A 24,068-nucleotide genomic window follows, 5' to 3' on the forward strand; every position below is an offset into this window, starting at 1 on the left:
GGGATAGTAACATCAATGATGCGTCCAGCTAGCATGGCTCGGTGGTTAAGCATCAACCTATAAACGAGGAGGTTCAATTCCTGATCAGGGCACATGCCCAGGTTTCAGGCTTGATCCCCGGTAGGGGGTGTGCAGGAGGCAGCCGATCCAAGATTCTCATCATTAATGTTTCTTTTTGGGGGGGCAAGGGGGTTAAATGAGCCTTTATTAGGATGTCGAAGCAATGTGTTCAAAGGCAGCCCTATGAAATAAGGATTTTAAGTTAAGTCCCTAACTGCATGGACAGGAAAACCAGGGCAGGAGCTGAAGTGGGGAGCGATGTACCCTGTCTCCATGTCAACACATGCATGTGCACACACATGGGACACCCTCACATGTGCTCGGAGCTGGCTCTGTGTGCAGCTCACACATGACATCTGCCATCATTGATGTTTCTAGCTCTCCCTCTTCCTCTCTGAAACCAATAAAAATATATTTTAAAAAAATAACTCACACCGAAACCAGTTTGACTCAGTGGACAGAGCGTTAGCCTCCGGACTGAAGGGTCCCAGGTTCGATTCCGGTCAAGGGCATGTACCTTGGTGCAGGAGGCAGCTGATCGGTATTTCTCTCTAATCGATGTTTCTAACTCAATCCCTCTCCCTTCCTCTCTGAAAAAAAAAAAAAATCAATAAAATATATTTTTTTAAAAGAAAAAAAATAGATGGAGACGCACCTTTAAAAAAAATAACTCAATACTCTCAACTGGGCTTGAAGTGGTAGGTTTTGGTGACACTTGTCCATGGTCACAGCACACTCTCTCTAAAACCCTCTTGGCCTGGGACTGCTTCTGGGCAGGAGTAAAACTTCCTCTTTTGCTCCAAGAGCAGCTTTCTGGGCTAGGAACCGCTGAGGCCAGCAGCTGGCTGTACTTCCTGCTGCCTGACTTTGCATAAACTGGCTTTCCCTTGGGAGTCCCCGCGGCCCTCCGCCCCGCTCCCCACCTGGGTGGCAGCTCAGAACACCTGTCCACAGGGAGTCTGCCTCTTGGGTGCTCCTCTCCCTGCAGGTGCAGCCTCCTCCAGCCCTCAGTCAGAGGCCGAGTTCCGGCAGCACAGCCGGCTCTCCCAGCGCGCCCATCCCAGGGCAGGGCTGGGCGGGAAGAGGCTGGGCCAGGATCACCCCGAGATCACCTTTGAGGAGGCGCTGACCGGAGTGAGCCTCCGGGGACTGGTGGGAGGAGGAGCTGACAGGTGTGAGCACCTGGGCGGGAGGTTCTGAATGTTGGGCCGGCTGGCCAGCTGTTTCCCAGAGCAGCTCTGAGATGGACACGTGGCCCTTACTGGGGACAGGAAAGGCTTCAGGAAGCTGTTTTCCCTCGGGCCTTCTTCAGATGCCCTCGTGGGGATAAGGGACATTGGGCCTTGAGCTGACTTGACCTGCCAGGTCCTAAACCTGGATCCAGTCCTTTCAGATCCGTGACTCTCCTCGGCACCCGGGGGTGTTTCCTAGCCCACAGCACCCACCCCCGATGGCGGCCCTCCGGGGGAAGCACAGGAAGAAGGGGTGGGGAAGGAGGCTCGCACCCAGCCCTCCACCTGCAGCCCCAGCCCCTCGCAGGCAGGACGAGCTGGCGCCGTCCCCACAGGGGCCTAGCCAGGAGCACGCATTGATGGCTTCTCTTGAACTGAGCAACCCTCCCGAGAGGGGACCCTTCTGGGGCGCTGGGCCCACCGCTCACCCTGGCTTCCTGTGCTCGCCGGGCAAGGCGGGGCCCCTGCGGCCCGCAGCGGCGGCTGGCAGTTTGCTTCCTGAACCCAGAGCCCCAGCCCGCCCTGGGGAGGGGCTGAGCCCGCCCCGCTCAGAGGCCAGGCTGCCGTCTGAAGGAAGCTCCAAAGAGAAAGCGGAGGAGACGCGGGCGGGCGCCAGGCCCTGCAGGTGCTGGGCTGAGGACTGCCTTGCACTCTGACCCTCCGCCTGCAGCCGCAGCCCTTGCAGGCCAGGTAAGATGGGCCCTTCTCCTCCCGCCCTCCTCCGCCCGGCCCCGGCCCCACGGCCTCCTCCGGGCGCAGCCCGCACTTCGCGCGCCTGGAGAGGCCTCGCTGGGCTGGCCCGCTCGGAGCTCGACTGCGGGCCGGGATTGGCGTTATTCTCTGACCTGGGGCACCGCCATGCCCAGGGTGGCAGCTTGCCCGCGTGGGCCTGGCGTGAGTTGTGAACTGGGGAAGCAAATGGAGGTTGTGCCCAGCTCTGCCAGGAAGCGGGGCGCTCTTGAGTGAGCCCCCTCTTTCTCTTTGCTGGGCCTCAATCTTTCCATCTGTAAGATGGGAGAGGGCCGAACAGCATGGTCTCCGAGGGTGCTCGCAGCTTAGCCACGGTGATGAGGAGAAGGTCTGAGGTTCGCCTGGAACCACTCAGCACTCCGTGTCTCGCTGCTGCTGCTGCCTTGGGGTCCTGGCCTGCGGGTCTGCTCTGCCCCCCGCCCTCTCCCACCTCCACCCCCATCCGGGGCCCCCTGGGGCCTCTTCCCCTCGCACCCAGGCAGCTCCCAGGCCGGGCGCCTTGCCCAGCTGCTTCCTCCCGCCCACCGCAGAGCCGCCCAGCCATGGCGGGCATGAAGACGGCCACGGGGGACTACATCGACGCGTCCTGGGAGCTGCGCGTGCTTGTGGGCGAGGAGGACCCCGAGGCCGAGGCCGTCACCCTCCGGGTCACCGGGGAGTCGCACATCGGCGGGGTGATCCTGAAGATCGTGGAGCAGATCAGTGAGTGCCGCCATCGCCCTCGGACCGGGCTCCCGGCCGGCCCCCGCAGATAACCGAGTCACCCTGACTCAGGCTCCGGCTTAATCGTTCGGTCCCAAAAAAGACATTTCCCCCACTTCCCCTCTCCCGGCCTCCCCTCCTCCCTCGCTCCCTCCCACTCCAGCCGAGCCAAGGCCTGAGGGGCAGGCCGGCCCCAGCCCCCCCGCCCCCTCCGCTTGGAGGCCAGAGGGGCCTCGCCGCCCGGAGGGGCTGAGGGAGGTCACCCGGGGCTCGGCTCCCACACCCCCTCCCGGCGGAAGCCTCGGGCTGGGGAAGGCCCTGCCCCCACAGGAAGTTGCAGCAGAGCGGCCTGTGGTATCGGCATTGGAAGGAGCAGGGCAGTGACATGCCATCACCTTTCCCTGCGGGGTGCCCCTTCCTGGCCCCCCGATAGCCAGAGCCGGACAGCGGCCTGCGGGAGGGGGTGGCCGGCCACCACGTGCTCCCGGGAGGGAAGTCGGCGGGCAGGCCGGCCCCAGGACGGCTCGGCCAGAAGGCGGTGGGGGAGCTTCCAGAGGGCAGGGCCCCACGAGGCTGCGGAAGCCAACGCTGGGAGCGGGGTCCCTCAGGAGAGGGCCCCGGGCACGGCGGAGAGCCAGGGCTGAGCAGGGAGCACTTGGCTGGCCTCAGGGCACAGCCCATGGCATCGCAAGGGGCTAAACAGAGAGACAGACAGACGGGAGCCACTCCTCCACCCACTGCAGGCTCCCCGAGGCGTCCCTTAGCTCCGAGCCCCTGCAGGGGGACTGGGTGCCCCCCCTCCTGTGCCCGATCATCTCCCAGCCCGCGGTCGGCAAACTGCGGCTCGGGAGCCACACGCGGCTCTTTGGCCCCTTGAGTGTGGCTCTTCCACAAAACACCACGGCCTGGGCGAGTCTATGTTGAAGAAGTGGCATTAGAAGAAGTTTAAGTTTAAAAATTGGGCTCTCCAAAGAAATTTCATTCTTTGTCCTGTGGATACTTGGCTCTGTGGACGGATGAGTTTGCCGACCGCTGCCTAGTGCCTCACACCCTCCCCCGGAGCTCCCTGAGCTGGGCCCGCCCAGCCCCTGGCCTCCCCCATGCGGCCCTCACGGAGCCGGCGTGGGCCTGGGCCGGGGGGGGGGGGGGGCGCCCCACCCCGAGCGGGGCTCACAGGAGAAGCCGCCCCTGAGTGCTGAGAGGGCGCCGGGAGGCGGGAGGCCAACGAGGGCGGGCAGGGCGCTCTGCCCGGCACCCAGGCCCGCGGGACTCGGAGCCACAGCCGTCATAGGCCACCGGACTCGCCTGGAGGTGGCGGGTGCCACGCGAGGGCTGTCGGGCAAGGCTGACGTTAGGAAGGTCCCTGGGGTGTGTGTGGGTGGGGGGGCAGGGAGCCAGCCCCCTGGGCTGGTCGGCACTGGCACTGGTGTGGCCAGGAGGGGGCCGTGGAGGCGGGATGACACGAGGAAGTGTGGGGTCTGACGGTGCGGACAGGAGGGGGCCGTGGAGGCGGGATGACACGATGAAGTGTGGGGTCTGACGGTGACGGGGAGGGGGCGTGGAGGCGGGATGACTCGGGGGAAGTGTGGGGTCTGACGGTGCGGACAGGAGGGGGCGTGGAGGCGGGATGACACGATGAAGTGTGGGGTCTGACGGTGACAGGGAGGGGGCCGTGGAGGCGGGATGAGTCGGGGGAAGTGTGGGGTCTGACGGTGACGGTGACGGGGCGGGCACCCGGGCCTCAGGCTCTGAACGCCGGGCCGGGCCCAGCACCGGGCGGCCTCCAGCTGACGGTGCCCGCCCTGCCTCCCGGGCGCAGACCGCAAGCAGGACTGGTCGGACCACGCCATCTGGTGGGAGCAGAAGAGCCAGTGGCTGCTGCAGACGCACTGGACGCTGGACAAGTACGGCATCCTGGCCGACGCCCGCCTGCTGTTCGGGCGGCAGCACCGGCCGGTGCTCCTGCGGCTGCCCAACCGCCGCGCCCTGCGCCTGCGGGCCAGCTTCTCCCAGCCCCTGTTCCGGGCCGTGGCCGCCATCTGCCGCCTCCTCAGTGAGTCTCCGGGCCGCCCGCCCCCTGCTAGGGGCCCTCCTGCACAGGCCCAGCTGTGGTCACCTTGTCCCTGCCCCTCGGGCCCACCCTGCCCGCCGGGCTGGCCTGGCCCCAGTGCCCCTGTGGGGAGGGGCAGGAGGCCCCGGGCGCCTGCTCCCCCTGAGGCCCCGCTCCCGCAGGCATCCGGCACCCCGAGGAGCTGTCCCTGCTCCGGGCTCCGGAGAAGAAGGAGAAGAAGAAGAAGGAGAAGGAGCAGGAGGAGGAGGTGTATGACCTCACCAAGGTCGTCCTGGCTGGGGGTGAGCGCCACGGGGTGGGCCAGGGACGGGGGCGGGGCAGGGGCAGGCCCAGGAGGCCCGGGACGGCCGGCCTGGCTGACCCCCACCTCCTTCAGGCATGGCACCCGCGCTGTTCCGGGGGATGCCCGCCCACTTCTCAGACAGCGCGCAGACGGAGGCCTGCTACCACATGCTGAGCCGGCCGCAGCCGCCGCCCGACCCCCTCCTGCTGCAGCGCCTGCCGCGGCCCGGCTCCCTGCTGGACAAGACCCAGCTGCACAGCAGGTGCCCTGCCTGCGGCTGCCCCTGCACCCGACCCTGGGGCCCCCACTCCCCTCAGCGTCCTGCTCACCCCAGAGCCAGTCTCCTGTCTCCAGGCCTTTACTGTCTGTGTGCTCGCCCCCCCAGCCCCGCCCCGCCCCCAGCCCCCTGCCCCGCCCCCAGCCCCAAGCCCCGCCCCCAGCCCCAAGCCCCGCCCCAGCCCCCAGTCCCCAGCCTTCAAGCCCCAGCCCCCAGCCCCCAGCCCCAGCCCCCAGTCACCAGCCCCAACCCATCCAGACCCCACCCACCCACCCCCAGTCCCAGCCCCCAGCCCCCACCCCAGCCCCGGCCCCCACGCTGTGGCTCAGCTGCCCCTCCCGCCCCTCCCCGCCCCCAGGTGGCTGGACTCCTCGCGGTGCCTCATGCAGCAGGGCATCCGGGCTGGGGACACGCTCTGGCTGCGCTTCAAGTATTACAGCTTCTTCGACCTGGACCCCAAGGTGGGCTGGGCCGGGCCGGGGCCGGGGCTGGGCGGGGGGCTGGGTCCGTGACACCTGGGACCTGGGTTCGGATCTCAGAGGCCTGTCAGGGTCTGTCTCTGTCCATTAGCCACCACCGCCCGTTCGTTAACTCCGGCCCGGGCGGCCTGAGGGCGTCGGGGAGAGAATGCCCACCCGCGTGTAGACTGTGGTGGCCTGGGAGCCGGCCTGGCTCAGGGAGGCTCCTGCAGGAGGCAGCGCCTTGGCCGAGCCAGGGGGCCTGCCCCTCCCGCCCTGTGGCCACGGCCACCCCCAGGCATCCCTCCTCCGCTGCCCGCTGCTCTGTCCCCCTCCCCCGCTGCTCTGCCCCCCTCCCCCGCTGCTCTGCCCCCTCCCCCGCTGCTCTGTCCCTCTCCCCCGCTGCTCTGTCCCCCTCCCCCGCTGCTCTGCCCCCCTCCCCCGCTGCTCTGTCCCCCTCCCCCACGTCTCTGTCCCCTCCCCCACGTCTCCGTCCCCCTCCCCCGCTGCTCTGTCCCCCTCCCCCGCTGCTCTGCCCCCCTCCCCCGCTGCTCTGCCGCCCCCCCCCCCCCGCTGCTCTGCCCCCTCCCCCGCTGCTCTGTCCCTCACTGAGGAGCTTCCAACCATGGCCGCCGCCTGCAGGCCTGGGGGTCGCGTGTCCCTTCTCCCCGGAATCCGGTCTTTCCTGGGTGCTCGCTGTCCCCTTCTCCTCTGGTGCCTGCCCCCTCCCCTCTGGAGAGCACGCCTCTTCTGTCTGTCTGTCTGTCCGCTGCTCACTGCTGCCCACGTGTTTCTCAGCCCCTCGTGACCCCAGGCGCCGTGTCTCTCACTGCCCCCCAGCTGCTCGGCGACCCCGCCTCCTCCCACCTCCTCCCGGCTCCCTCCCGGCTCCCTCCCCCTGGGACCCCCGTCTCACGGATTTAGGTCTGTGCGTGCTCTTTACAGCCCCCACTTTATATCTCTGCCCAGACTCCCCCCGAGCTCTAGGCTCCCGGGTCCAAGGGGCCACCTCGGCTCAGGCCCGGATCAGGGCACGGGCTCCGGTGCTGGGCCTCATCCGCCCTCAGGATGCTGGTCCCTCCCTGCCCTCCTGCCCGTCCCTCCAGGTGCCTGCTGAGCCCCCTCGGACTGAAGCCCAAACCACCGTCTCCTCTTATCTCCATGTCTGGCCACCAGCCTCCCCGGCTTCCCAGGGCCTTCCCCTCCCAACCCCAACCCCCCCCCCCACACACACACACACACAGCTCAGGATGAAGCCTGGCCCGCACACAGTAGGTCATGGCACACAGTAGGTCACATCGCGCCCGGGACCGGCCGAAGGCTGTGTGGCTCCTCTGGTCCCACTGCCATCCCCGAGGCCCAGCCTGACCCGGCCCTGCCCACCGTGACCTCAGTGACCCTCTCTCACCCTCCCCAGCCCTCCCCACCCAGTTCCTCCACCCTCACCACCTCCTTCCCCTTCTCTGGCCTTTCCCGCCCTCCGGATTGAGTAATTTTATCTTCCACTTTATCTCTATCATATTAGCTGATTAGCTATGCTTTTTTTCTTTCAGCTGTTGCTTTAGGGGTTATAGCACAGATACTATTTTTTAAAATATTTTTATTGATTTCAGAGAGGAAGGGAAAGGGAGAGAGGTAGAAACATCCATGATGAGAGAATCATTGATCAGCTGCCTCCTGCACGCCCCCCACTGGGGATCAAGCCTGCAACCCGGGCATGTGCCCTTGACCAGAATCGAACCCAGGACCCTTCAGTCTGCAGGCTGGTGCTCTATCCACTGAGCCACACTGGCTGGGACTAGCTCACATCAACTGTTACCATGTAGTAATAGTACCACTTCACACAGCATCTGAGAACCTCACACAGGACCCTCCCCTTCCCTCCCGCCATCGCACACCTCACAGCCCACACGCCCGTCAGACTGGCTGCTGCTGTGATTGAGGCTGAGGCTGTGCTGAGAACTCACACGTCACAGAATCTGTCGCTGGAAGTGTGCAAGTCAATGGCTGTCAGTCTGTTCATGGAGCAGTGCAGTCATCACAATCCTCGCGCAAACATCTCTTCGCCCGGCGCACTGCCCACTGAGCAACCCAGCTGGGCAGCCCTTTGAGTGTTTAGACAATTTGTTTGGGGAAGAGGGGGAGATGTTTGAAAGCAGTTTAACGCTCCTAAGGCTTGAATATTGATGACAGGGCCCGAGCAGCCTTCAAGCGAGGGCTAACTCACCCCCCCCCCCCCCCGCCCCCCCCCCCCCCCCCCCCCCCGCAGTGAGCGGCCTGGGCATCGACAGGCCATGGAGCAGGTGTCCTCTGCCCCGGCTGTGAGGAGTGGCTGTGCCCACCTGCGGGAGGGCTGGTCAGCGCCCCACCTGCTGCTTCCAGAGGGTTCTTCCACCGGCCGCGGGCCATTTACACACACACATACACACACACACACACTCTCACACACTCTCATACACACACACTCACACATTCTCACACACACATACACACCACTCACACTCACACATACACTCACACACACACACGCATACACACCACTCACACACACACACACACACACTCTCACACACACACGCATACACACCACTCACACACACACACACACACACTCACACACACACACACATGCACACACTCACGTATACATACATACACACTCACACACACATGCATACACACACGCATGCATACACGCTCACATATACACACACATACACACACCCTCACAATACATACTCACATATACATGCACACATACACACATACAGACACACATGCATACATGCACTCACACATGCATGCACACACACATACATACACACATTCACACACATGCACATATACATGCACACATGCACACGTGCAAGCACACACATACACACACTCGCACATGCACATGCACACACACGCACGCTCCTCCGTTCTCAGCTGAGTTCTCAGAGGAGCCTCTGCTGCACCCGGGCTCGCACCCTGTCCTGAGGGCGCGGCTGCCTGGATCCCTGTCCTTACGTCCGGGTGACGCTGAGCTGCCTGTGGGGCCTCCTCCCCGTGTGTTGTCGCCTGACATCTAAAACCCACGTGTTTTTTGTTGTGCTTTGTGTGTGTGTGTGTTTTAATTAAATTTTTGTTAACGTGATATATGGTGGCTTAAAGAGTTACTTAGTCCTGGTAGGTTTGTAGAACAGCAGCAGCTTTAGCGGGTGTGGCTCAGTGGTTAGAGCGTCGGCCTGCAGACTGAAGGGTTGCCGGTTTGATTCCCATCGAGGGCGCAGGCCTGGGGTGCGGGCTTGATCCCCAGCAGGAGGCAGCCGATCAATGATTCTGTCTCATCATTGATGTTTCTGTCTCCCTCTCCCTTCTTCACTGACATCAACAAAAACATTATTTTTTTAAAAAAAGAACACAGATGCTATGAACATTTCATGTGAATTTTGGTAAACATAGGTACACATTTCTTTAAGAAATGGGGAAGTTAACTTTTTTTTTTTTTTAAAGTTACATATTGATTGGTTTAGAGAGCGAAGGAATTGTTGTTCCACTTGTTGACGCTTTCATGGGTTGCCTCTTGTCTGAGTCCTGACTGGGGATTGAACCTGCAACCTTGGTGTATTGGGACGATGCTCTAAGCAGCGGAGCTAGCCGCCAGGGCCAGGCGCGTTTCTGCAGGGCGCACACCCGGATGGGATCGCTGGGTCCAGGCCGGACGCCGTGGTGGGTAGCTGTTAGGCAGCTTCCCAGAGGGTGTACCCCCCGGCACCCCTCCGCAGAAATCCACAGCCTCATCGTCCCCGTGGCCGTCCTGGCGTTTTTTATTTATATGTTTTCTAAAACAGCTTCACTGAGAGATAACTCACATACCGTAAAAGGCGCCCATCGTAAGCATTCCGGTGGCTATTTTTAGTAAATTTACACAGTTGTGCAACTGCCACCACAGTCCGGTTTTAGCCCGTTCCCGCCCCTGAAGGTGGAAGGTTCTCGGGTGCCCACTGGAAGCCATTCCTCCCCACACCCGACCCAGCCGACCAGCGATGTGCTTTCTCTGTGGCTCTAATTCACGTCTCCCGAGGACTGAGCCCTTTTCACCTGGCCATTAGCCACTCGGAAATTCTCTTCTGGGAAGCTTCTGTTCAAGTCCCCCCACCCCCCACCCCCGTTTTTATATCGACGTGCCTGTCTGTCTTTCTCATACTGCTCCGTAGTTCTTTATGTGTTTGGTGTAGGAGCGCCTGGTCAGATAAATATGTTGTGAATATGTTTTTCCACCTGTGCTTCGCCTTTTCATTCTCTTAATGGTTAACTTCATACATGCGCTGCCAAAGCGAGCACGTTAATGGCTTATTTTGGTAACGTTCCTAATTTTAATATACTCTGATTTGTATTTCTTGTACAATTAACATCTTTTATATATTTATTTATTTTTTAAAAATATATATTTCATTGATTTTTTACAGAAACATTGGATGAGAGAGAAACATCAATCAGCTGCCTCCTGCATGCCCCCTACTGGTTGTGCGCCCGCAACCCAGGTACATGCCCTTGACCGGAATCAAACCTGGGACCCTTCAGTCTGCAGGCCGATGCTCTGTCCACTGAGCCAAACCAGTTAGGGCTTCACATATTTTTTTTTTAATGTTTTTACTTATTTTGGAGAGAGAGGAGAAAGAGAGAGAGAGAGAGAAAGAGAGAGAGAGAGACATCAATGAGAAACATTGATCAGCTGCCTCCTGCACTCCTCCCACTGGGAGCCAACCCTTAGCAGCTGTTTTCTTTTCTTTTCTTTTCTTTTCTTTTTTTTTTTTGTAACTGTTTTGTTTCTAGCTTTTCTCACGCTCTTGGATCACTTCACCTGTTTATTGATCAGGTCACTCGGTCCCCCTTCTGCCCTCAGCAGCCCGGGGCCCAGCAGCATCCGTGCAGAGAGGTTGCGAGGGAAAAGGTGCCAGCACCCTGGGCCGATGGCCAGGCCGGCTGTGCGGCTGGGACTGGGATCGGCTGCCCCCGCGGGGCGAGGGCCGGGCTGAGGGCTGGGGCTGAGGGCTGGGGCTGGGGCTTAGGACTAGGGCTGAGGGCTGGGGCTAGGGCTGAGGGCTGGGGCTGAGGGCTGGGGCTGAGGGCTGAGGGCTGGGGCTGAGGCACTGGACCCCTGACCCACCCAGCCCCCCCCCCTCGCGCTGCAGACAGACCCGGTGCGGCTGACCCAGCTGTACGAGCAGGCGCGCTGGGACCTGCTGCTGGAGGAGATCGACTGCACGGAGGAGGAGATGATGGTGTTCGCCGCCCTGCAGGTGAGGCGCCGGGCGGGGGCGGGTGCCGGGCGGCCCGGCGGGCAGGGTCCTCCAGAGGCCCCTCTCCAGGAAGCCCAGCTCGGGGCCGGATGGGTGAAGGGGCCGCCCACTGAGCCGCCTGCCCTGTGCGCCCCCAGTACCACATCAACAAGCTGTCGCAGAGCGGGGAGGTGAGCGAGCCCGCGGGCGCAGACCCGGGGCTGGACGACCTGGATGCCGCCCTGAGCAACCTGGAGGTGAAGCTGGAGGGCTCGGCGCCCGCCAACGTGCTGGTAAGGAGGGCGGGGTCCGAGTCAGAGGGCGGGTCCGGGTCCGAGGGCGGGGTCCGGGTCCGAGGGCGGGTCCGGGTCGGAGGGCGGGGTCTGGGTCAGAGGGCGGGGTCAGGGTCCGAGGGCAGGTCCGGGTCAGAGGGCGGGGTCCGGGTCAGAGGGCGGGGTCCGGGTCAGAGGGCGGGTCCGGGTCAGAGGGCGGGTCCGGGTCAGAGGGCGGGGTCCGGGTCAGAGGGCGGGGTCAGGGTCAGAGGGCGGGGTCTGGGTCAGAGGGCGGGTCAGGGTCAGAGGGCGGGTCAGGGTCAGAGGGCGGGGTCCGGGTCAGAGGGCGGGTCCGGGTCAGAGGGCGGGGTCCGGGTCAGAGGGCGGGGTCAGGGTCAGAGGGCGGGGTCTGGGTCAGAGGGCGGCGTCCGGGTCAGAGGGCGGGGTCCGGGTCAGAGGGCGGGGTCCGGGTTAGAGGGCGGGGTCCGGGTCAGAGGGCAGGTCAGGGTCAGGGGGCGGGTCAGGGTCAGACGGCGGGGTCCGGGTCAGAGGGCGGGTCAGGGTCAGGGTCAGGCCGAGCCAGCCCCTCTGACTCCTCTGCTCCCAGGACAGCCTCACCGCCATCCCGGAGCTCAAGGACCATCTCCGCATCCTGCGGTGAGGGGGGCAGAGTTGGCAGCCCTGCAGGGGCGGGGGGGGGGTGAAGGAGGAGGAAGAGGTGTGTGGAGGGGGGAGGACGTGGCCTGGGACCTCCCGCCTCCCCCGCAGGCCCCGGAAGCTGACCCTGAAAGGGTACCGCCAGCACTGGGTGGTGTTCAAGGAGACCACGCTGAGCTACTACAAGAGCCAGGAGGAGGCCCCGGGCGACCCCATCCAGCAGCTCAACCTCAAGGGCGAGTGCGGGCGGCTGGGGGTGCCCCGCCCGCTTCCCCGGGGCCGGGAGGACGCCTGCTCCGGCCGGGGTCCCCTCTCGGCCTCCTAACCCCCCTCTCCTCCCCCAGGCTGCGAGGTGGTCCCTGATGTCAACGTCTCCGGCCAGAAATTCTGCATCAAACTCCTGGTGCCCTCTCCCGAGGGCATGAGCGAGCTCTACCTGCGCTGCCAGGATGTGAGGGCGGCGGGCCGGGCCGGGCCGGCTGAGGCGGGGGCGGGGCAGGGACCCACCCGGAGCCGGGCCGGGCTGGACCTTACCGCCCCTCTGCACCCCCAGGAGCAGCAGTACGCCCGCTGGATGGCCGGCTGCCGGCTGGCCTCCAAGGGCCGCACCATGGCGGACAGCAGCTACGCCAGCGAGGTGCAGGCCATCCTGGCCTTCCTCAGCCTGCAGCGGACGGGGACCGGGGCCCCCGGCAGCCAGCCCCCCGGCCCGGACGCCTCCGCGGAGGGCCTCAACCCGTACGGCCTGGTTGCCCCCCGCTTCCAGCGCAAGTTCAAGGCCAAACAGGTGCCAGAGGGCTGGGCGGTGGGACTGGCCACCTCCAGGGCCTTCCCCCGGAAAGCCACGTGCTCCCTCGTTCCTCCTCCCCGCGCCCCCTCCGGGCCTGGCTCAGCTCAGGGTGTGAGTGGTGAGAGGGGCACTCCCTCGCTCAGCGGATGGGGACAGGTGGGGGCCGCTGGGACTTGGGGTGCCCCTCACCCGCGTGGTCCCACAGCTCACCCCCCGGATCCTGGAAGCCCACCAGAACGTGGCCCAGCTGTCCCTGGCCGAGGCCCAGCTGCGCTTCATCCAGGCCTGGCAGTCCCTGCCCGACTTCGGCATCTCCTACGTGATCGTCAAGTAAGAGCCCGCCGCCCTCCCCACCTCACCCTGAACCTCCTTCCGGCTCTGGGCGTGGCCCCACCCAGCCTGCACCCCCACAGCAAGCAGATCAGGCCGGAGGACAGAGACCAACTCCGCCCGGCTCTGCCCGGACCCTTCCCTCTCCCGACCCCCGGGAGCTGGTCGGTGGGACGGGCCAACGTGGCTGCTGGGACAGGGGGTGGCCCCTGCCTGTTTTCTAAGCCTGTGAAGATGTGATCAAGGCAGCAGGTGATACAAAAAAGTCACTTATGCAAAAATATATTTTTTATTGATTTCAGAGAGGAAGGGAGGAGAGGGAGAGAAACATCCATGATGTGAGAGAATTGTTGATCGGCTGCCTCTTGCATGCCTCCTGCTGGGGATGGAGCCCAAAACCAGGGTCTATGCCCTGACTGGGACTTGAACTGTGACTTCCTGGTTCACAGTTTGAAGCTCACCCACGGAGCCATGCCAGCCGGGCAGAAAAAGTTATTTAAAGGCACAGACTATGTGCTGACACTGCCAGATGCTATTATAATTATCACGCTGGTAACTCCCGCTTTCCAGATGAGGAACTTGAGGCCCCGAGAGTCCAAATGAGTTCCTTGCACAACCCGCTCCCGAGCTCTGCAGCAGGCAGCCTGGGCCGGCTCCGGGCCAGGGGCGGGCCCTCGCTCACCCTGTCCTCCTGCCGACCAGGTTCAAGGGCAGCAGGAAGAATGAGATCCTGGGCATCGCCAACAACCGGCTGATCCGCATCGACCTGGCCGTGGGCGACGTGGTCAAGACCTGGCGCTTCAGCAACATGCGCCAGTGGAACGTCAACTGGGACATCGAGCAGGTGGGCCGAGGGCGGGCGGGCGGGGCCGGCCAGACCAGCCAGGGCAGGGCTCCCCGCACCCCCACCAGCCCCCTGACCGCCCGCCCGCCCGCAGGTGGCCATCGAGTTCGACGAGCACATCAACGTGGCGTTCGGCTGCGTGTCCGCCAGCTGCCGCATCGTGCACGAGTACATCGGCGGCTACATCTTCCTGTCCACGCGGGAGCGGGCCCGTGGCGAGGAGCTGGACGAGGACCTCTTCCTGCAGCTCACGGGCGGCCACGAGGCCTTCTGAGGCCCGTCTGACCGCCCCGTCACTCCCCGCCTGCCACCAGCCCGCTCTCAGCGGACTCACTGCCCACACGCTCTCCACGCACCGAGCTGGGCACATCGCACCGTCACTGGCTTTGTGCAGACCGGCCGCCGGCCAGACTGCCACGCCCCGGCCCGGGAGGCCGGCCTGAGCTCTGCAGCGTCACCCTCCCTCCTCCCAGTGCCGAGACCAGCTCCCTGGCCCAGGAGTGGTCCCTGAGCCCCAGGAAGACCAGCTGGAGCCACAGGATGGGAAGTGATGGTTTCAAACTGGAAGGTTTTTGTTTTTGTTTTTTTTATCTTTTTCCATTTCCTTTTTAATAAATATTTTATGGTTGGATCATCCTCCCTCCTCTGGAGCTGTGCTGGGGGCCACTCTGACACGCTGTCTCTTCATCGCCAGCCAAGGAGAGGGCTTTTCCTGAGACAGAGAGGACTGCGTGAGAGATGGGGGGCCTCGGTCAGCCTGGGGTTGGCGGAGGACACAGCCGGGGACACAGGAAGCGGGTGGAGGGCGGTCCTCACTGGTGGGCCGCAGCTGCAGGGCCTCCGTGAAGTACTTGGGGAGCAGGAAGCCATCGGCGTTCCCCGGAGTCAGGATCACCCCGTTGGCAGAGCGGAAGAAGGGGATTCCATCTGCAGACGGAGCAGAGCTGGGACCCAGGCCCTCTCTGGGGCCCGGGCAGCCCTGTCGCCCCCCACTCACCGGCCAGGGCCAGGGGCCCGTTGACGAACACGGCCACGTGGCAGTTGGGCCGCATGCCTGCAGAGACAACCGGAGCTGGGCCTGGGGCCTCTGGGTGGCAGTTACCAAACGTGGGCAGGCTGGGGTACTGGACTCAGAGAGGAAAAGGGGTACTGCTGCATACGGGTATGGGGGGGGGCTTTGGACATTTGGGGGGACCTGGGAGGAGAGTGGGTGGGAGTAGCTGGGGGCGGGGATACTGACCACTGATGACCCCAGGGTCCCCAGGCAGCCCTGTGGCCAAGTGGATGTGAGTCCTTCCGCGGCAGGACAGGCCCTTGAGCCGGATGGAGGGCCAGTGCTGCCAGAACGTGCCATGGACCAGCGTCGGGGGCAGATCCTGCGGGGTCTCCAGGGGCATCAGCTCCAGATCAGGAACCTGGCAGGGGTGGGGGGGATGGGCAGAGTGAGACCCCTCACAGGCAAGGGTCCCCTGGCTCTCCCACTGCCCCGCCAGCCCCACCTGCAGGGAGTGGCCCTGGTTGGCCCGGATGAGGGGGCCGGTGCCGGGGTCGCCCGGCTGCAGGGCGAACCGCTGCTTCGCGTTGGTGTCCACCACGCGCTGCACGTCCTCCGCCGAGAAGCCGAGGAACTGGGGCAGCTGCAGGAGGGCGCGCAGGGGCACGAAGCCGCCTGCGGGCAGGTGGCGCTCAGGAGTCGAACTTGCTCGGGCCTAAGCCGGAGCGCACAGGGGAGACACGCACAACAGAGCAGGGCCTGGGCTCGGGGACCACACGGGCTCAAGGGAACTGGATCTGCCTCATGGAGGGTCACAGTGTCCCAGCTGGTGTGGCTCAGGGGATAGAGCTTCTGCCTGCAGACCGAAGGGTCCTGGGTTCAATTCCCGTCAAGGGCACACGCTCGGGTTGCAGGTCCCCAGTGGGGGGTGTGCAGGAGGTAGGCGACCAATGATTCTCTCTCATCATGGATGTTTCTCTCTCTCCCTCTCCCTTTCTCTCTGGAATCAATAAAAATATCTTTTTAAAAAAGGGTAAGTGGCCCTAACCGGTTTGGCTCAGTGGATAGAGTGTCGGCCTGCGGACTGAAGGTTCGATTCTGGTCAAGAGCATGTACCTTGGTTGGGGGCATATCCCCGGGGGGTGTGCAGGAGGCAGCTGATCGATGTTTCTCTCTCATTGATGTTTCTAACTCTCTATCCCTCTCCCTTCCTCTCTGTAACAAATCAGTAAAATATATTTAAAGAAAGAAAAAAATATATATTTTTAAAAAGATAAAGTGACTCTCTTAGTACATACTTGACTCACAGTGGGTTCTCAACAAGCCTCATTTGCACCCCCGCCCACTTCGGAGATGTTTTAGGGTCACAGGCCTGGCCAAAGAGAGGCTCCCCCACCCCAGTTTGCCCAGAGAGGATACTGGGCTCTGGGTCTCCCCGTGAATGGAAGGAGGCGGCCTGCAGGCCACCCCGGTGGGCAGTGGAGGGAGCCCCCTGCGCGGGAGCCTTCTCCCCACTTACCGGCCCCCAGGGGCAGCCCCAGCGCCAGGGCCCCGTGGCGCAGGGCATAGGACAGCGCCTTGGACAGCTGCACGTCTCGGTCCTGTAAGAGTTCAGAGGTGGCTCCGGTGCCCTGGTGCCCCTGTCCTGCCGCTGCCGCCCCGGGACTCTGAGTGGCCTGCCCGGGGAGGGGGACCAGAGGGAGAGCAGTCCCGGGCGCCAGAGAACAGTGTGACCCCAGCCCCCAGGCCCGCCAGGCATTCCCCGGGGACGGGGTGAGGGTGGGGGGGCGCACCTGTTCCCGGGGCCTGCGAGCCCTCCTCCCTCTGGGCCCCGCTGCTTCCAGCTTCCTCTCTCCAGAGCTCATGGCAAAGCCTGGGGGCGCGGGGCCAAAGGGGGGGCTGTTAGGGGCCTCCCGTGACTCCAACCCGCCCAGAGCGCCCCAGCTCAGGATGTGGGGTGCCCTCCCCGCCCCCCGGGGCACGTGGAACCCGGAGCCCAGCGGGCACGGCCTGCCCAAGGTCATCGCACCGCCAGCCGCGGGGCCAGCGGGGCCGAGCCCGCGCTCCGGGCTCGCGGGTCGGGCTCGGGCCGAGGAGGCGGGGCGGGCGGCCAGGACCCCGGGGCGGAAGATCCGGGAGGGAGGGCGGGACCGACCGCGACTCCGCCCGAAGCTGGCCAATGAGAAGCCGGGGCGGGAGGGCGGGCACTTCCGCTCGGGGAAGGGGGCGGGGCCTGCGGGCTGAACTGGCGGTGAGTCCCGCCGGAGGCTGAGCCCCCGCGCCCTGGGAGTGGTCCTGAGCCCTGGGTTTGGGAGGCTGGACATTAGGGGGGGACTGGACCCAGGCCTCGGGGGGTAGGGGTGCCTGGCAGCTGGAGCCTCGGGCGCCTGCTGGAGGATAAGACACTTGACCGCCCAGGGGGGTGCAAAAGGGCTTGGGGGGTGTCCTCAGTAGGTCTGTGGGTGCTCTAGGTCCCCAAGGTGACAGGCCTGGCTGTGACTGTCCCCAGAGCTGCCCTGTCCAGACCATGGACCCCGAGGTGTCTCTGCTGCTGCAGTGCCCCCCGGGTGGGCTGCCCGAGGATCAAGTCCGGGCTGAGCTGAGCCCAGCCTACGACCGTCGCCCGCTGCCCGGAGGGGACGGAGCCATCGCCGCCGCCTGGGAGAGCCGGCTCCGGGCCCAGCCCTGGCTGTTTGACGCTCCCAAGTTCCGCCTGCACTCGGCCTCCCTGGCGCCCGCCGGCTCGCAGGGCCCACAGCTGCTGCTGCACCTGGGCCTTACTTCCTACCGGGACTTCCTGGGCACCAACTGGGCCAGCTCAGCCGCCCGGCTGCGGCAGCAGGGGGCTGCCGACTGGGGTAACAAGCAGGCCTACCTGGCAGACCCCCTGGGCGTGGGTGCCGCCCTGGCCACCGCCGACGACTTCCTTGTCTTCCTGCGCCGCTCTGGGCGGGTGGCCGAAGCCCCTGGGCTGGTGGACGTGCCTGGTGGGCACCCTGAGCCTCAGGTGAGATGCCAGGCTGGGTGCAAAGGCACCGAGACCCAGACAGCTCAGCGTTGTTGTCCTCACCCCTCGGAGGAGGAATTGGCCTGGTTACTTGTGAAAATCTCTGCTCAAGGCCGCCCTCCGCCTCCTCGCTGACCCCTTCCCCGGATCTGTGAGGAGCTAGGGAGTGGGGGCTGGGACCCAGCGGGCCCTCTGCTTGTCCATCTGGAGAAGGAGGGCCTGGGTCAGGGGGCCGCCAGCACTCAGGCTGCACACAACAGGCCCCCAGGGACGGCGAGGCCGGGGGAGGCGGGGCCGGAGGGGGCGGGGCCGGAGCTGAGCCTCCCTCCGCAGGCCCTGTGCCCCGGCCACAGCCCCCTGCACCAGGACCTCCCGGGGCCGCTGGTGGTGCACGAGCTGTTCTCCAGCGTCCTCCAGGAGATCAGTGATGAGGTGAGTGAGGGTCCCAGGACGGGGCGGGCTGGGAGGCAGGTGGTAGAACATGCCAGAATTAACCTTGGTCTGGGCGGGGGGAGGGTCTGCAGACAGGAGACGCTGAGGGAAGAACTGGGCTCTGCAGTTGGGCACGTGGAGTGGCAGCCCAGCCCTCATTCCTGTGCCCCTCCAGTTCTTTCTCCTTACAATGTGAGCTCTGTGAAGGCCTTGCCCACTCCGCCGAAAAGCGAAGTAACTGGAAGCTGATCGATCGGTATTCCTTGGGTGGCGCTGGGCAAATGATTCAATCTCTGGTCCGGTTTTCCCACCTATAAAGCGAGCGTGCCCACGATCCAACACACAGCCTCCGGGCAGCTGAGCCACACACTGCAAAATGTGTAGCTCCAGGGCAGTGCGTGCGCTGTCTCCACGGAGAGGGGCTGGGCCGTGGGCCGTGGGCACTGACAGGTGGGCCCCTGGCCCCAGGTGAATCTGCCACTGCTCACCCTGAGCCAGCCGCTGTTGCTGGGCATCGCACGCAATGAGACCAGTGCGGGCCGCGCCAGTGCCGAGTTCTTCGTCCAGTGAGTGAGCTCGGGGGGGCAGGGGCCTGGGGCCTGGGCAGCGGGTGTGGGTGGAGGGGCAGGGCTGATGCAGCCGGGGCTCCACAGGGGCCCTCCTGGGACTGGGCGCCCACCATCCTCATGTCTCACCCAGGTGCAGCCTGACTTCTGAGCAGGTGAGGAAGCACTACATGAGTGGGGGGCCCGAGGCCCACGAGTCCACGGGAATCATCTTTGTGGAGACACAGGTGCGAGGTGGCCAAGTCTGGCGTGGACGAGGAGTGGGGCTGGGACTTGCAGAGGCCTGGAGGCTCCCAAATGTCTCAGAGCTTTTCTCCAGGGCCACAGGCCTCCCTGGGGATGCCGGAAGCCCGACGGAGGGGCCCGGGACCTGCTCAGCCTCTTTCCATGTCTCAGTAGGGACTGCACAGTGCCCAGGGCTCTGAGGCTCAGGGGCTCTGGGCACAGCTCCTGCGAGAGCCCTGAGAGCCACATGTCTGCATCTCTGTCTCCCACAGAGAGTGAGGAGGTTGCAGGAGACTGAAATGTGGGCCGAGCTCTGCCCCTCCGCCAAAGGCGCCATCTTCCTCTACAACCGGGGTCAGGGAAGCCCCACCTGAGTGGCCCTCGGGTCCGCAGCCCTGCCACCACGGCCAGCTCGAAGGACAATAAAGGACTTTATTCTTGGATTCCGTTGACACATGCTGTTTGCACGAGGCAGAGGGGCCGCTGGGAGAGCCGGGGTGGGTGAGAGCCGGGACAGGCGGCTTGGAAAAGAGAAAGCCCAGCCTGGGTGTTGCCCTCTGCCAGCCGGGTTGCGGGCCGTGTCCCCTCGCCAGGCTCTGGTGAGGGTCCGGGTCGACCACGGGGTGGAAACTGCCCTGTGCAAAGTGTTTCCCTGCAAAGTGGCGTTTTTGACAGCCACGTTCGTGACAGAGCGACGGCCGCAGGGCGGAGAGCCTAACGCAGTGTCAGCCTCGGTGCCGCCCGCTTCCGGGGGGGATGGATGCCCTCAACTCTCCGCGCGTCCGGGGCTCCGGCCTCGGGGGGCGGGCCCGAAGTGTCAAAGGCCAATGGGTGACGGGGGCGGGGCCCAGCGTCCTTCCGGTGTGGTGGGCGTGGCCTGGGCGTCTAAGCCAATGATAACGTGGGGCGGGGCCTAAGTCGGCGCAGGAAATGGAGGCGTGGGGCGGGGCTTGGTGTGGCTCCTCCTCCACCCACTGCCCACCTCTCCCCGGCAAGCTCCCGGGCTGGGCCGGGGGTCTCCGAGCCCGCGTCTGACTGCCTGGACGTCGAGGCCAGGTTCTAGGCAGCACAGGTCCAGGGCACCGGGGTCTGGGCTGGAGCCGGGAAGCCCCACCGGCCCCTGGGTCCTCGGGCCCGCTCCAGCTTTCCTTGGCCGGTAATGGGGGCCGGGCCCCTTCCCGCCGCCCCCGGAGCGCCTGCAGGCTGGCCCCCATGCACTCTCCCTGTGACCTCCTTCCACCAGCTGTCCTCCCGCCGCCATGCTGCCCCTGCTGCCCCTGTGCCTTTGTCGGCCGTGGCCCCGCAGCCCTCCCGCCCGGCTCTTCGCGGAGGCCGCCCGGCAGCGGTGAGTCGGTCGCGGGGGGCCGGTGGCTTCCCGGAGGTTCCGTGGGTGTGTGCGGAGGGCCAGGCCCTGCCCTCGGTGCTGAGATGTTAGGATCTGTCAGGTGCCTTACTGCCTCGTCTCGTCTCGGGTAGCCTCACCTTCCCTGCCGAGGACTAGGTTGAAGGGAGAGCCGCCAAGGTACAGCGAGTCAGGAGGCAGATGTGGGGTTTGGCCTAAGCCAAGCCCCATGCTCTTTCCACAACTCCTGTGGCTGTGGAGCATCGCTGCTTCCAGCCCGCCGGGGCGTGGGCTTGTTGAAACAAAAATGCAGATTCCTGGGTCCTGTTCTGGAGATTCCGATCGGCAGGAACGAGATGGGGGTCAGGAATCTTTTTTAAAATATATATTTTATTGATTTTTTACAGAGAGGAAGAGAGAGGGATAGAGAGTTAGAAACATCGATGAGAATCATCGATCAGCTGCCTCCTGCACACCCCCCATTGGGAATGTGCCCAAGGCAACCAATGTACATGCCCTTGACTGGAATCGAACCTGGGACCTTTCAGTCTGCAGGCTGATGCTCTATCCATTGAGCCAGACTGGTTTCAGCGGGGCTCAGGAATCTCAAGCTTTCCGGGAGTTTCTGACACACGGAGTCTGAGGACCACCTGCTGAGGCCCCCTGGTCTGACCTGCCCCATCCCCAAACACCCAGAGAGGAGGGTTGTTGGAGGCAGGTCTCCCGCCTCCGGCCATACCACCCTGAACGCGCCTGACCTGGGAAGCTCAGCAGGGAGGGGCCTGGTTGGTGCCGGGTGGCAGGGAGGCCTCCCTGGCCCCTGCTTCAGCGCGCTCAGCGCCTGGTTGCTGAGGTGAAGCGTGTGGCCCAGGGGAGAGGTATCCTGTGTTCCCTGAGCCGCTCCGGCTCTGGCCTCTCCGCAGGTCTGGTCCCAGGAACTACTACGAGCTGCTGGGGGTACATCCTGGTGCCAGCACCGAGGAAGTGAAACGGGCTTTCTTCTCTAAGTCCAAGGAGGTACCAGCGGCCCTCGGCGGGGAGTGGGAGGGGAATTCAGAGTCCATTTGGGTTCCCGGGTCCCGGTCAGATTCCCAGGATGGAGCTGAGAGGCTGGTGCCCCAGGGAGGGGCAGTGCCCCGGGGGCAGAGGTAGGGCAGGGTGTGAAGAGAGCCAGGGGTCCTGTCTGATGGGCTGGGCTTGTTTTTCTTTTCTTATTTATTTATTTTTTTTAATTTATTGTATTGATTTTTCACAGAGAGGAGGGGAGAGGGATAGAGAGCCAGAAACATCGATGAGAGAGACACATCAACCAGCTGCCTTCCTCACACCCCCCACCAGAGATGTGCCCGCAACCAATGTACATGCCCCTGACAGGAATCGAACCTGATGCTCTATCCACTGAGCCAAACCGGTTTCAGCTTTTTTTTTTTTTTTTTTTTTTAAATAAATATATTTCTTTATTGATTTCAGAGAGGAAGGGATGAGAGAGAGATAGAAACATCAATGATGAGAGAGAATCAGACCCATTGATCGGCTGCCTCCTGCACACACACAGCCCCCCAACTGGGATCGAGCCTGAAACCCAAGCATGTGCCCTTGGCCAGAATCGAACCTGGGACACTTCAGTCCGCGGGCTGACGCTCTGTCCACTGAGCCAAGTCGGCTAGGGCTGGGCTGGGCTTGTTTTTCTGGACCTGCCTGCTCTTGAAAACACCTGGGCCGGGGCATCAGTGAGAGGCAGGCAGCAGGTGGGCAGGGAGGGAGTGCTTCCTGACTCCGGCTTTCTGGTGGGTGGCCAGCTGGAGGGCTGAGAGGTAAGGCCACTGTCCGGACAGGGCCTCTGGGAGTGATGGAGCCTTTGTGGGTGGACACGATGGAGATGGGTCCTGGCAGCGTGCGAAGGGAGCTGAGGGGAGTCCTGCCTCGCCTCAGTTGCACCCTGACCGGGACCCGGGGAACCCAGCCCTGCACAGCCGCTTTGTGGAGCTGAATGAAGCGTACCGGGTCCTCAGCCGGGAGCAGAGCCGCCGCAGCTACGACCAGCAGCTCCGCTCAACTGCTCCCCCCAAGCCCTCGGGGGCCGCCGCCCACCCCGCATCTGCCCACCAGGCGCACAGGTACAATGTCTGCCATTCGCTTCTCCTCCAAACCTGCTGGGTGCCTCATCCCCTCATGGCTCTTTTTCTCCTTCCCAGCGGCTCCTGGGAGCCCCCGAATGCACAATATTGGGCCCAGTTTCATGGAGTGAGGCCGCAGAGGCCGGAGTCGAGGCGGCAGCAGTACAGACACAACCAGCGGGTGCTGGGGTACTGCCTCCTGATCATGCTGGCGGGCATGGGCCTGCACTACGTCGCCTTCAGGTGCACCCTGCCTTTCCCGGGGCGGGCAGAGGGCAAGGGGGGCGCGAAGCCCAGCGTGGCCAGTCGGCCATCCACACCACTCTGTCTGTAGGCTAAGAACTGTATGGAGTAGGTCTCTGGAGCCCCTTTTTTCTCAGCAAAGGCAGCTCTGCGCTGGGGGCTAACGTCATCTCCAGGGTATTTTGTGTTTTATAATTGGCATGTACATCTTGGATGCTGACTATACCAGGAGTGGTGGAGCCAACCAAAGTCAGGCACAAGAAAGAAATGCTTGGTAACGGGCTCGCCAGCAGCTCTCCTCACTGGTTTGGCACCAGCTGTCTCCCCTCCCTCCCCCCTTGGTGCCCAGGCGCTCCCGCACAGGTACACAGAGGCAGTGCCCGCCAGTTCAGGGATGGCATTAGACACACACCCTTTCCAAGTTCTCCGAGGACCACCCTGATTTCAGTGCTGCTGTCCTCACCTTCTGCAGGACAGCCAGGGACCGGGGTGACCACTGGGCCCTGGACAAGCCTGGCTCCTCCGCACTGCCCTCCTCCCCCAGCCCGGGCAGTTAGGCCAAGGTTCCCACAGATAGCAAGCACTGACACCCTAGCGGGGGGACAGTAGGGTTTGGGGGACCCAGCGTTCATTGTCACCCGCTTGCAGGAAGCTAGAGCAGATGCACCGAAGCTTCATGGATGAAAAGGACCGGATCATCACCACCATCTACAACGACACCCGGGCCCGAGCCAGGTCTGTCCCTGCTCCGCCCGCCCCCTCTTCACCGTCCCCGGACCAGCCTCCGGGGTCCCCGTGCCAACCGCCCCGGCTCTCTCCCTCCGCAGGGCCAACAGAGCCCGGCTCCTGCAGGAGCAACAGCCGAGGCCGCCGCTGCAGCCGCCGCCCGAGCCTCCCCCAGGCCCAGGGAACGTGCCCCCCTGAGCCCCTCACCCGGACGGAGCCCGCTGCGTGTGCCCTCTCCGGACGTCCCCGCCCAAAAACGCGTGCAATAAAGTGATTCTCAGCCTTCCCGCCCGCCTCCCTCCTTACGGCCCCGCACCCCCAGCCCCGGCTCCCCCCTTACGGCCCCGCACCCCCGCCCCGGCTCCCCCCTTACGGCCCCGCACCCCCCGCCCCGCCTCCCCCCTTACGGCCCCGCCCCCCCAG

General features: G+C 64.1%; 4 protein-coding genes across 8 annotated transcripts; 3 read left to right on the plus strand and 1 right to left on the minus strand.

Annotated features, from left to right (window-relative positions):
* Positions 1-1,562: 1,562 nt before the first annotated feature.
* On the plus strand, positions 1,563-22,512 carry FERMT3 (FERM domain containing kindlin 3). Of its 2 annotated transcripts, XM_036417231.2 has the most exons (16): positions 1,661-1,982; positions 2,573-2,744; positions 4,564-4,797; positions 4,977-5,096; positions 5,192-5,360; positions 5,734-5,836; positions 11,014-11,121; positions 11,259-11,393; positions 11,980-12,029; positions 12,141-12,265; positions 12,374-12,480; positions 12,583-12,816; positions 13,025-13,149; positions 13,852-13,993; positions 14,088-14,305; positions 22,480-22,512. In XM_036417231.2, the coding sequence occupies exons 2-15, from the start codon at positions 2,585-2,587 to the stop codon at positions 14,265-14,267; spliced, it is 1,992 nt and encodes a 663-aa protein (XP_036273124.1). In that variant the 5' UTR covers positions 1,661-1,982; positions 2,573-2,584; the 3' UTR covers positions 14,268-14,305; positions 22,480-22,512. The 2 variants fall into 2 exon arrangements, with proteins under 2 accessions (XP_045430028.1, XP_036273124.1); XM_045574072.1 differs by lacking the exons at positions 1,661-1,982; positions 22,480-22,512 and adding an exon at positions 1,563-1,602 and having other exon boundaries at positions 2,571-2,744; positions 14,088-14,482.
* On the minus strand, positions 14,592-17,121 carry TRPT1 (tRNA phosphotransferase 1). 2 transcript variants are annotated; one of them, XM_036417235.2, is made up of 7 exons: positions 16,781-17,121; positions 16,507-16,588; positions 15,493-15,662; positions 15,234-15,408; positions 14,991-15,047; positions 14,810-14,920; positions 14,592-14,705 (listed from the first exon to the last, which is right to left on the minus strand). In XM_036417235.2, exons 1-7 carry the CDS (start codon positions 17,009-17,011, stop codon positions 14,614-14,616), a joined length of 918 nt encoding a protein of 305 aa, XP_036273128.2. In that variant the 5' UTR covers positions 17,012-17,121; the 3' UTR covers positions 14,592-14,613. The 2 variants fall into 2 exon arrangements, with proteins under 2 accessions (XP_036273128.2, XP_036273129.2); XM_036417236.2 differs by lacking the exon at positions 14,991-15,047 and having other exon boundaries at positions 16,781-17,103.
* On the plus strand, positions 17,136-19,660 carry NUDT22 (nudix hydrolase 22). Its single transcript, XM_045574075.1, has 6 exons — positions 17,136-17,238; positions 17,497-17,994; positions 18,328-18,426; positions 18,895-18,992; positions 19,126-19,219; positions 19,490-19,660. The coding sequence occupies exons 1-6, from the start codon at positions 17,167-17,169 to the stop codon at positions 19,589-19,591; spliced, it is 963 nt and encodes a 320-aa protein (XP_045430031.1). The 5' UTR covers positions 17,136-17,166; the 3' UTR covers positions 19,592-19,660.
* DNAJC4 (DnaJ heat shock protein family (Hsp40) member C4) lies at positions 20,174-23,930 on the plus strand. 3 transcript variants are annotated; one of them, XM_045574076.1, is made up of 6 exons: positions 20,174-20,562; positions 21,457-21,576; positions 22,492-22,676; positions 22,755-22,919; positions 23,568-23,654; positions 23,747-23,930. In XM_045574076.1, exons 1-6 carry the CDS (start codon positions 20,377-20,379, stop codon positions 23,841-23,843), a joined length of 840 nt encoding a protein of 279 aa, XP_045430032.1. In that variant the 5' UTR covers positions 20,174-20,376; the 3' UTR covers positions 23,844-23,930. The 3 variants fall into 3 exon arrangements, with proteins under 3 accessions (XP_045430032.1, XP_045430033.1, XP_036273253.1); XM_045574077.1 differs by having other exon boundaries at positions 22,758-22,919; XM_036417360.2 differs by having other exon boundaries at positions 20,177-20,562; positions 21,483-21,576.
* Positions 23,931-24,068: the final 138 nt, after the last annotated feature.

The sequence above is a fragment of the Pipistrellus kuhlii genome, unplaced genomic scaffold (assembly GCF_014108245.1).
Source record: "Pipistrellus kuhlii isolate mPipKuh1 unplaced genomic scaffold, mPipKuh1.p scaffold_m20_p_59, whole genome shotgun sequence".
Taxonomy (NCBI): Eukaryota; Metazoa; Chordata; class Mammalia; order Chiroptera; family Vespertilionidae; genus Pipistrellus; species Pipistrellus kuhlii.